Raw genomic sequence first — 11,378 nt, forward strand, 5'->3', positions numbered from 1 at the left:
GCTCTATTCGCGTTTGGTGTGAATGCAGCATTAAGCTGCTTTGAATCTGTATTGTGTAAAGCGCTATAATAAAGGTGACTTGAAGTATATCGGGGTCTTTACTTATTCATTGCAAATGTTTGCTATGCTAACTACAAAAGTTATGTATACAATAACAATCAAGCATTAGTTTATTATTTGTGCAACGTATTGATACTATACCAAATTTCTTTTAGTGTCATAGCGGTTACATTTAAGTAGCCTTTCCTAAAAACGCGAGGAAATCTCCCCAAACAAATTAAGTACAAATTGTTACCTCAATTTTGTTGAGTACATCCTAAAGGTTTGTTTTTACAGTGTACCCACAATCACGGCATTCTTTTAATGTTTGAGTTTGGGGCCAAAGGGCTATAGGGTTGGGAGGGGTCAGGGTACGCCTGTGTGTTTTAATGGGGGTGCGAGATGCTGACAAATCCGTGCTCACACTGTGGTCAGGCTACCACCACAGAAATGTGCATTTCATTCACCGGACATAATTTAAAGCATCACTTACAATAAAACTTGTGTGCATATTAGTCTGCAAAACCCTATGTTTGACAGAAACCGTCTCAGTGAAGTTTGCACTGCTGTAAAGTTTACTTTGCTGTAAACATTACAGAACATTAGTTTCACTTTTTGACTCTATAAATACTACAGCAATGACTTAAAGGAGAGAAATCAAACTTGACGCCAAGGTTGGAGACTCTAAAGTCTGCACCTCAAGATTCGCTCTGGAATGTCACATGACGTCATGTAGCCTATTTGGGATCAGGTTTCCTCCAACTAAAAGATCCGGTCTACAATATGATCCACAACCCATATTTGTGTTTTCCTAAAACACTAAAAAAACACATTTTGTGACAGTCTGCTCTTTTCTTTCGCAACTGTTTACATTTGAACACTATCATTCTCAAAGGAAACAGGGTACAACAGAGTGTCAACACTTGAACACTCCCCTTCTAATCAATGAAGCTGTCTACTTAGGGAGTCTAACTCGTTTCGATTCCGTTCAACAAAAAGATTCAGAAATTCTTTTACGGTGTGACATAACTCATCATGTGACGCTTGCTGGCAATAACAATACAAAGTTATTGTTTTGTATGCGCATTGATTAAACAGTCACAATCAACTCATACTTCCAAATTTCAATGTTTTATTTGATAAACCGATATAAAAATAACAAATAAAATATTGAAATTTGGAAGAGCTTTCCTTTAATGAGCTTTCCCTCATTAAAGCTGTTGAGTAGGCTAGGCCTATTTATATACCTTTACCTAGCCCAAACACACACACACACACACACACAAGTGTCTGTGTGTAACATCTTTTTTATAATACATATCTTAGGGAACTTTACATCCCCTCAGTCAAATCCTCAAAACGCTTCAGTCAGCTCTATCGTCTCTCGATAATGTTCAAAACAAACGGTTCTCAGTTCAATTCATTTTTAAATCGATAACCTCAGGGACTGTTCTAGAATGATTAAAGAACGAGTAGTTCAGGGCTGCCAATTATGCTTTTGTGAAACTCAATCCAGAATGTTTTTATGAACAGGTTCAAGTGATTCATTGAAAAGATTCGACTCAAAAGAACGCCAATATGCAAGCTCACACAGCTTCCCTTGAAGTGAGTATGTAGGCAACTTTGTTAACGGAAATATAGACGGAACTGGATTTTAAGTGTACAATATACAATATACGTCATACTCATTGCAATGACGTTACAACCCAGGCGTTAAAATGTTTATTATTCGCGTGACGCGTAAGCAAACAACTTAATGCTGGGAATTGACGTGTCACTTTCCAACTGTTTTTGGCATCTTTACCCGTATTTTATAAAAATGTTTCATGCGTAAGAGCAATGTGAAATGCGAGATAAATATATTAACGTTATACAAACAGGCCCCCGTGTTGATAAAAAAAAGTTTCGTAATGATTCGGTATCAAATTCCAGAATTTTCCGGGAAGGACAGAATCACAATAGCGAAGCCTCTATTAATTCTCACTTGGACATTATGAGTGTTGTGGAAGTGAATTTCGATAAAGCAGCATTAATTAGCCTACTTTTTCCCTCTGCATAAAGTAGCCTACACAAGATGAACATAGCCTAAAATTGCAGAATTACTTGATAAAATGCGGTTGTCAAAATAGACTCATGTAAAAAGTAAATCAGCTCACGTAGAAGTTAAGAGTTTAAAGCACCAAGTTTCGTTTAGGTTTCGTTTCGTTTTCCGTTAAATTCAAGACTTCCCTTTCCCATCAAAGAGGTAAACCGGCTCGCGCTTTTCTGCAACTTGAAACTTTGCGAAACAATGTCTCCGCGCGCTTCGTAAACTACATTACTTTGAACAAAAACGCGTCAACTTACCTTGGGTTCAGTAAATCTTGCTTATCAACACTTTAGTCCCTAAATGCCCGAAATAGAAAGCATGTCATTCCGTTGCTGCGAAGTCCACGGTGGACCGGACCAGACCAGTGTGGAATTCCGCCATGTCAATTATGTGGAAGCGCACATGGGGGTGTAAAAATTTACCGTATTACACCAAATACTCTCCCGACTCATTCCATCAGTGACCGCATCCGCACGGCCGGACTCATGTCTGATGATGATGCAGATAAAGGGGGATGTTAGGAGAGTTTGCCCTGTTTGGATAGATTAGTCTCAACCAGGCCAGCGTGAAAGCAATATATTTTTCATACATTTTCTTAAACTAGCTCTCTTGTGGAAATGTGACTTGAAATAGAAGAAGTTAAAGAAGACAGTTTTACAATTCTTGAGAATTTATTTATAGATTATAAATATATTATACATTAATATTTATTTATTTATAATATGATTTAGGACGCAACTTGTGACTGAATAAGGCAACTTAGTAGTAGTAGTAGTAGTAGTCCTAGTAGTAGTAGTAGTAGTAGTAGTAGTAGTAGTAATGTTATTATTAATTTTTTTATTTCAAAACACAAAGCATACAATTCATCTAAAACACATTACTGGTTTAAAAGTCATGTGCTTTATCCACAAACTTATTAAGTTCCTTTTTGTAGGTTTCACATCCTCAAATATGATACACAGGATTTTGTTTAGGAATAAGATATATCATAAAAAGCCACACAGGGTGGAATATGTCTATAATTTCACTTCCATCATCATATTCCATGGCTACACAAACTGTTATAACAACCGGAGTTCATCTAATATTTATTGCAATACAATATTATGACATTCCAAACCCATGAATCTAATATATATATATATATATATATATATATATATATATATATATATATATATATATATATATATATATATATATATATATATATATATATATATATATATATATATATATATATATATATATACATTTAAAGTTTTTTTTACTTAATTAAATACCGGTAGCATACATAGAAATAGCAATAGTTGAAATACTATTTAATTAAGTTAAAAAATCTTTAAATGTATATATATTTATAATTATATTTAAATATATGTTACTTAATTAAATAGCATTTCAGCATTTCAAAGCTTTTGTTGCTAGAAAAAGTAGGCCTATAGTAATCATTGTGGGTACAATGGGGTCACCATATCATAAAGAGAAACTGCAGCGCCACTTAGTGGTCATTAACATTAAAGTAATCAGGTCAAATCTCATATCTAAAAGAGATTTGTTCACAGTCTGGGATCAAACAATTAAAGCGTGAATTATCTGGACATTAACAACCATTTCTAAACGAGCAGCATTAATCAAGTTATCAATATGACTAATATTATACATAAATATAGGCCTATCTCTATCAACCGAATCGTAGTAGTAGTAGCATAATCGAATTAGTAGTAAAAGTACTAAAAGAATAAAACGTGCTGAGCTTTCATAGTCGGGCTGACATGTCTGATATACAGAGCATTCCAATGTGACGTATGTAAACAACTGTTACACAAAAAGTGCTGTTACATGACAGAGAGTGAAGAATATTTCAAAATAAAAGTCACCGTCTAGTAACAGAAAAGTGCCGAAAAGAATAAAATCAACATGAGATGTCGTTTACATAAACATTCGCGTAAATATCGATGTATTCCACAAGGCCTGCGTAGTAAATTAATGCTAACCCTCAACGAATAATATAAAAGGCACAACATTAAAAACGCTGTATTTAGAGTGCTCTCCTACCTGAGGACTTTTAAAGTAAAATTTGCTGTGATTTCAAAACCACTGCTCTCTGGGGTCAGACGAGGTATTACAACATCATACAGTCATTCACTATGTGAACTGTGAGACCGGTATAGTTTTATAAGTTTCTTGTGTTCCTTTTACTTAACCCATCATAATGATGCGGTCCATTTTGATCGTGGCGATTTTACTGTCAATTGCAGCTGCTTATTATATTTATCTGCCTTTGCCCAGCACTATATCAGAGCCATGGAAACTCATGTTTATGGATGCAATATTGCGTGGTGTAATGCATGTGGTAAGCTTTTGCGTTTGTTTCCATTATATAGAACATGCATTATATATTATAAATAGGCATAATTGCCCTTTTAATGTGGATGCATTATTTAAACATGCATTAAAGAGGGATAGCTATGGCACTTATTCAGAAATAGTTTGATATTACATTTTAAAAAAAATCTTGAAATGCCTGAATAAAGTTTAAACACTTAAGAAGGAAAACTATAACTATTTATAACAATAACTTTGATAACAAATCAGAAAAGCTACAATTTGTCATAATTTTACAATTTCATCATACTTTTACTTCAGTTAACTGAATTTCACTTCTAGTGTATTTTTTTTTCTTGTTAATTTTGACTTTGACTTGTATAATTGTTGCATTATTTTTTTAAATGTGGAGAAAAAAAAAGCAAAAATCCCCAAGCATTTTATGTTTTTAAATCTACCAACCTTTCCTGCTTGATTAATTTTAATTATGTAATACTATGTTTACTATCTCTCAATAATACAAAAATGTGGGATTTGAGCCTGTAATGCTTTAAAAAATCTTTCATATTCTTTAGGAACTTATCCTTATGTTCCAAATGGAATTTACTTAAAGAGATTTTCTGTATAACAATCTTGCTCTCTGATCCTTCTAACTTTTAGTGTTTTTTCACATAGAGCTTAGTTAGCTTACAATCTTGCACTGAGTCGACCTTTCAACGTTGTAGTGTATGATGCGTCATGGGATTGAATTCGATTCACCATTTTACTTCAGTTAATTGAATATCACTTCACTAGAGTTCACAAAAAAAAATTCGACTTTTGTATGATTGTTGTATTATTGTATTTGTTGACAGATGATATGGAAAATACCTACTTTTCATGCTTGGTTAATTTGAGTTAGATTATACTACATCTAATATCTCTCAATAATACAAACAAAAAATGTGGGATTTGAGCATGTACTGCTTTTAGAAATGCAAACTACCACAGTCTTCATTAGGGCCTTCCTTATGAAGAAATGGAATTTTCTTAAAGAGATTTGCTGACCCTTATAGGGCGTTTAATAATCCTGCTCTCTGATCCTTCTAACTTTTAATCTTTTTTCATAGAGCTTTTTAGCTCATGATCTTGGACTGAGTCAACCTTTCGATGTTGCTAAGTACGCTGCGTCATGGGATGAAATAAAGGGTCCACAGTCCAGTCCAGCCATCCGGGTCACGGGTACTTATTTCGGAGGAGTGGAAGCCCAAGTGTTTGAGGCCACTGCATCAAACCAGGAGCTGCTTTTGAAAAGAGGTGTGGTCTATTTCCATGGAGGTGGATGGACGCTTGGCAGTGGAAGTAGGTGACATGCATGTGATTTCATATAAATAATCCTTTTAAAAATGTATGTTGTCGACTAAAATAGACTCTTTTTCTTTAAAAGAGATGCAAACGTATTTCCTTCAGTGCAGGGGTATGGCTGAAGAGTTGGATGCGGTTGTAATATCAATTGAGTAAGCAGTGCACGTTGTCTTCCGTATCATTTAATTGCTACATCCTTAACAAACACAATTATGTTAATTAAGGGCTGTCATTTGCATAATTTGTATGTTCAGGTACAGCCTGGCTCCAGATGCACGTTTCCCAGATCAGTATAATGAAGCCATTCAGGCCTCAAAACACATCCTGACAGCCGAGGTGTTGAATCGGTACCACATAGACCCGAAAAGAGTGGCTGTGTCAGGTGACAGCGCCGGGGCCAACCTAGCCACTGCTGTGGTGCAACAGGTATGAGAAATCCCTGCGTCTTCATTAATGTGGAAAAGGAATCCACAACAGTTATTTTTATTTTAGTTTTAATAATATTTTAAATTAGGTTCTATTTTTATATTTTTTGTTTTCATGTTCATTTTAGTTTCATTTTGATTTTTAATTTCATTATGTGCTTTTGACATTTCATTTAGGGATGCACCGATATGAACATTTTGGCCGATACCGTTCACCGATAGTTCTTTATATTTGAAAGCCGATAACTGATATATTGGCCGATAAATTTTAATCCAAATTATTATATGTATATATGTATATAATTTTTGAGAGCCTTATTTAAAAAAAAAAAAAGTCTCACCATTAAAAGCCATGTCCCAAGCACACAATTATAATTTTATGTAGCCTATGTGACAAACTTGCACTGCACATATTACACTTAATTGTATTTTCCTTTTTTTGAAGTGATTCCAATCATATTTCAAGCAATTCAAAACCATCATGCTGACCAGGGCTGAAATAATCCATTATTTATCAGCTGTAACGATAACATTAGAACTGAACATACACTATATTGCCAAAAGTATTGGGACATCTCTCCAAATCATTGAATTCAGGTGTTCAATTCCTTCCATGGCCAAAGGTGTATAAAATCAAGCACCTAGGCATGCAGACGCTTCTACAATCATTTGTGAAAGAATGGGTCGCTCTCAGGAGCTCAGTGTCTGGCAATCCGATGGACGAGTCTGGGTTTGGCGGTTGCCAGGAGAACGGTACTTGCCTGACTGCATTGTGCCAAGTGTAAAGTTTGGTGGAGGGGGGGTTATGGTGTGGGGGTTGTTTTTCAGGGGTTGGGCTTGACCCCTTAGTTCCAGTGAAAGGAACTCTTAATGCTTCAGCATACCAAGACATTTTGGACAATTTCATGCTCCCAACTTTGTGGGAACAGTTTGGGGATGGCCCCTTCCTGTTCCAGCATGACTGCGCACCAGTGCACAAAGCAAAGTCCATAAAGACATGGATGAGCGAGTTTGTTGTGGAGGAACTTGACTGGCCTGCACAGAGTCCTGACCTCAACCCGATAGAACACCTTTGGGATGAATTAGAGCGGTGACTGTGAGCTGACCTCACAAATGTGCTTCTAGATGAATGGTCAAAAATTTCCATAAACACACTCCTAAACCTTGTGGAAAGCCTTCCCAGAAGAGTTGAAGCTGTTAAAGCTGCAAAGGGTGGGCCAACTTATTAAACCCTACGGGTTAAGAATGGGATGTCATTAAAGTAACGTAACCTTCCATAAAAAAGTAACTAAGTAACGCAATTAGTCACTTTTCAGGGCGTGAATGGGATGTCATTAAAGTTCATGTGCATGTAAAGGCAGGCGTCCCAAAACTTTTGACAATTTTGTGTATATTGGCCGATATATGGTGCATTCCTAATTTTGTTAGTGTATAAAAATGCAAATGCCAACTCATAATATTATGCAAACCTGCAATAATAAATGTTAAATTACACAAATATACTTAGGCCCGGTTTCACAGACAGGGCTTAGACTAAGCCAGGATTAGGCCTTAGTTCAATTAGGACATTTAAGTAACTTTTATAAACGTGCCCAAGAAAAAAACATTGCTGGTGTGCATCTTGAGACAAAACAATGCCACTGACATATTTTAAGATTTGTCAGTGCAAGATTCTTTCAGTTAAAACAGCTCAAACATGCATTTTAGTCTAGGACTAGCTTAAGCATTGTCTGTGAAACCGGGGGTTAGTGTTTTTAATCTCACTTGATTAGGTAATGTGTCTGCTGCAATTATTTCAATACAATTCAACCAATAAGCAAAAATAACTTTAGATCACATTTTCATTTTTTGTTTTTATTGCTGAAGTAAGAGTGTTGAACTTTCCTCCAGTAATGGCAGCACAGCAGAAAGGTTTGTTTGAGTGGCTCCCTCTTCTGTAAAGCCGTGAATTTACATTTCCTTCAGCCTGAAACTTGTAGACCTTATTCAGAGCAGCTCCATGACAGGTATGAAAGCGAGGCTGTGAGGGATAGACTTAGCGTATTTTCAATGGCATCCACTGTAAAAAGCTGTATAAAGCTCCTAGATCACTCCTAGATCCTAGGTTTTTTTTACTAGAAAAATTTCTCGGAAAGATATTTTTGCAGTATTTCATCAGCAGAAAAATCCAAAACACATTAAATAACAGTACATCCCACTGAAAAGATGTTTGTCTATCCCTCACAGCCTCGCTTTCGCTCTTGTTAAAAATGAAATATGGCGCTGCTGTGAATAAGGTCTATTTATTTGACTTTTGGTGTGAAAGGGCCTTTACATTTGCCAAAAATATACATTTCTCTACTTTTCATTTTTAACTATTATTTATGTTTTATTTTATTTCAGATTTATTTCAATTAAAAGAAACATTTTTAATAGTTTTAGTTAAAGACTGATCCACAATCACATTTATCTATTTGTTCACAGATGGCTTTGGACAGTAGCATCCCAATTAAATTCAAAGTTCAGGCCCTTCTCTACCCCGTGCTTCAGGCCCTGGACTTCAACACACCTTCATACCAGCAGAACGGCCACATCCCCATCCTGCACCGTCCGCTCATGGCCCGCTTTTGGCTGGAGTACCTAAACGGGGATCCAAGACTCGTTACAACTTTGCTGGCAAACAACCACACAACTCAGGGCCAGGAGATGGCAGCGGCCAAAACCAAGATCAACTGGACGAAGCTTCTTCCGGTGGCTTTTCAGAAGAACTATAAACCCGTGCTTCCACTTCACGGCGACCCAAAGCTGGTGGAGAAGCTGCCAGGCCTGCTGGATGTGAGAGCGTCGCCTTTACTAGCTGAAACAGAAGTGCTGAAGTTCGTGCCGCCCGCCTACATCATGACCTGTGAGCACGACGTGCTGAGAGACGACGGACTCATGTACGCCACACGACTGAAAGAGGCCGGAGTCCATGTCACCGTTGATCACTATGAAGATGGTTTCCATGGATGCCTTAGTTTTGCTTTCGGCCCGTTTCGATTCTCTGTGGGGTTTCGAAGTTTTAGGAACTACATCCGTTGGTTGAAGGAGAACCTCTAGCATAACTGAAGTTTTCTGTTGTTATGTTAAATATATTTCTGTTTTTAAATATTCTCAAATGATTTTTAGATTTGAAATGCTATGCAACATGTCAATGCAACTAATTATTTGTGAAGAATCGAATGGGAATAAAAGCGCAGTGATTAGGCCCAAAGCTACTGATATAATGTTTCAGTATAACAATATTCTATTGTTTCAGTAGCAGTGGGCTTAAGCTACAGTACTTTGTATTATTTGTATAATGCTGATTATCCTGATTGTACAAATATTATAAATAATTCTGCAGTGTAACCCAAAAAATATACATACAATATACATACTGTAAATATATATATATACACGACCAGGCATAACATTATGACCAGGTGAAGTGAATAACACTGATTATCTCTTCATCACAGCACCTATTAGTGTTGAACATTTTGTTCTCAAAGTGATGTGTTAGAAGCAGGAAAAATGGGCAAGTGTAAGGATTTGAGCGAGTTTGACAAGGGCCAAATTATGATGGCTAGACGACTGGGTCAGAGCATCTCCAGAACTGTAGCTCTAGTGTGGTGTTCCCGGTCTGCAGTGGTCAGTATTTATCAAAAGTGGTCCAACGAAGGTACAGTGGTGAACCGGCGACAGGGTCATGGGTGGCCAAGGCTCATTGATGCACGTGGGGAGCGACGACTGGCCCGTGTGTTCTGATCAAACAGACGAGCTAATGTAGCTCAAAATCCTCAAGAAGTTAATGCTGGTTCTGATAGAAAGGTGTCAGATACACAGTGCATCAGAGTTTGTTGCGTATGGGGCTGCATAGCCGCAGTCCAGTCAGTGTGCCCATGCTGACCCCTGTCCACCGCCGAAAGTGCCAACAGTGGGCACGTGAGCAATGAAAGAAGGTGGACAGGTCTGATGAATCACATTTTCTTTTACATCACATGGATGGCCGGGTGCGTGTGCGTCACTCACCTGGGGAACACATGGCACCAGGATGCACAATGGGAGGGGGGCAAGCCGGTGGAGGCAGTGTGACGCTTTGGGCAATGTTCTGCTGAAAAACCTTGGGTCCTGCCATCCATGTGGATGTTACTTTAACACATACCAGCAGGATAATGCTGCCACAAAGCAAAAATGGTTTAGGAATAGTTTGAGGAGCAAAAAAACGAGTTGACTTAATCATAATGTTATGCCTGATATTATATATATATTTTACCAGTTAAAATATTTTTCTATAAATATACAAGTGTGTCAGGTCCATTCAAAATTTAAACAGGACACTTATTGCTGTAAGATTTCCTTGGGTATCATTTCTCTTTTCTTTTTCCCCCCAAATTCTATGAGCAGATGGGAAGACAAGATAGTTCATGTCTTTCACACTCAAGATTTGCGGTGGTGTGCATTTTTATGTACACGCACATACAAGCATGCAATTGTGCTCTCTGCCCTAGTTTTGTGCAGCTGCATCTGGGTGTGACGTCTGCACAGATGCACATCAACATGCCTCAAGGAGTGTATCACATAGCCTTCTTAGTGAATAATACATTATGAATGCGTGCATTTATTTCCTTGGGAAATAAACCATTGGTATCACTAATTTTAATTGTGGAATCTGTGAAACAAAAAAGAATCTGTAAAATGGCTAAATCTAATGGCAATATAAATTATCAAAATAAATCATACAACTCATTGTTCACCATATAAACCATGTGCTGTGTCCACAAAATTATTGCAGGTTCCACATTCTCAGACATGGCATACTGTACCCAGGACTTTGTTTAGTACATTTCAGAATTTCACACTTCCATCACACTCTACTGTGTCATCATTGCAATGTAAAATGCTGTGTTGTGTAATATTTACTAATATAGTATATATATGAAAATGCATGATATACCAAGTTCATTAATGAGAGTAAAGTGAAGAGGCTAATGAGAAGCCTTGTCTTGTTGTTAATTTTGCTGCTTGTTAATGTTCTTTGGAAATTTAAAAATGTAGGGCTAAATGACAAGTGACCAGTGTAGGAACAAACAATGGCTTTGCCTGGCATTCATTCATTTCATTTGCACAGAATGATTGTTTGACATATTCGA

General features: G+C 37.0%; 2 protein-coding genes across 4 annotated transcripts in view; one reads left to right on the forward strand and one right to left on the reverse strand.

Moving 5' to 3' along the window:
• The window catches only part of fndc3bb (fibronectin type III domain containing 3Bb), a 77,491-nt gene extending 74,971 nt beyond the window's left edge, over nt 1-2,520 (reverse strand). The window contains exon 1 of the mRNA XM_079806653.1: nt 2,220-2,520. The gene's annotated coding sequence lies outside the window, so the exon portion shown is untranslated. The remainder of the gene's footprint in view (nt 1-2,219) is intronic.
• On the forward strand, nt 1,592-11,239 carry nceh1b.2 (neutral cholesterol ester hydrolase 1b, tandem duplicate 2). 3 transcript variants are annotated; one of them, XM_079806658.1, is made up of 6 exons: nt 4,238-4,296; nt 4,421-4,484; nt 5,566-5,797; nt 5,883-5,952; nt 6,055-6,226; nt 8,689-11,239. In XM_079806658.1, the coding sequence occupies exons 2-6, from the start codon at nt 4,446-4,448 to the stop codon at nt 9,301-9,303; spliced, it is 1,128 nt and encodes a 375-aa protein (XP_079662784.1). In that variant the 5' UTR covers nt 4,238-4,296; nt 4,421-4,445; the 3' UTR covers nt 9,304-11,239. The 3 variants fall into 3 exon arrangements, with proteins under 3 accessions (XP_079662782.1, XP_079662784.1, XP_079662783.1); XM_079806656.1 differs by lacking the exons at nt 4,238-4,296; nt 4,421-4,484 and adding an exon at nt 1,592-1,644; XM_079806657.1 differs by having other exon boundaries at nt 4,239-4,484.
• The last annotated feature ends 139 nt before the right edge of the window (nt 11,240-11,378 follow it).

Source organism: Gobio gobio (genome assembly GCF_949357685.1).
Source record: "Gobio gobio genome assembly, chromosome: 23".
NCBI classification, from domain to species: domain Eukaryota; kingdom Metazoa; phylum Chordata; class Actinopteri; order Cypriniformes; family Gobionidae; genus Gobio; species Gobio gobio.

What these genes read in the sequence shown, in the direction of transcription:
- nceh1b.2 (XM_079806657.1), top strand. Translation starts at nt 4,344, where the DNA reads ATGATGCGGTCCATTTTGATCGTGGCGATTTTACTGTCAATTGCAGCT. An exon ending in ATGGACGCTTGGCAGTGGAA is followed by an intron (nt 5,798 to 5,882) that starts GTAGGTGACATG and finishes TTTCTTTAAAAG; the next exon opens with AGATGCAAACGTATTTCCTT. An exon ending in GCGGTTGTAATATCAATTGA is followed by an intron (nt 5,953 to 6,054) that starts GTAAGCAGTGCA and finishes TTGTATGTTCAG; the next exon opens with GTACAGCCTGGCTCCAGATG.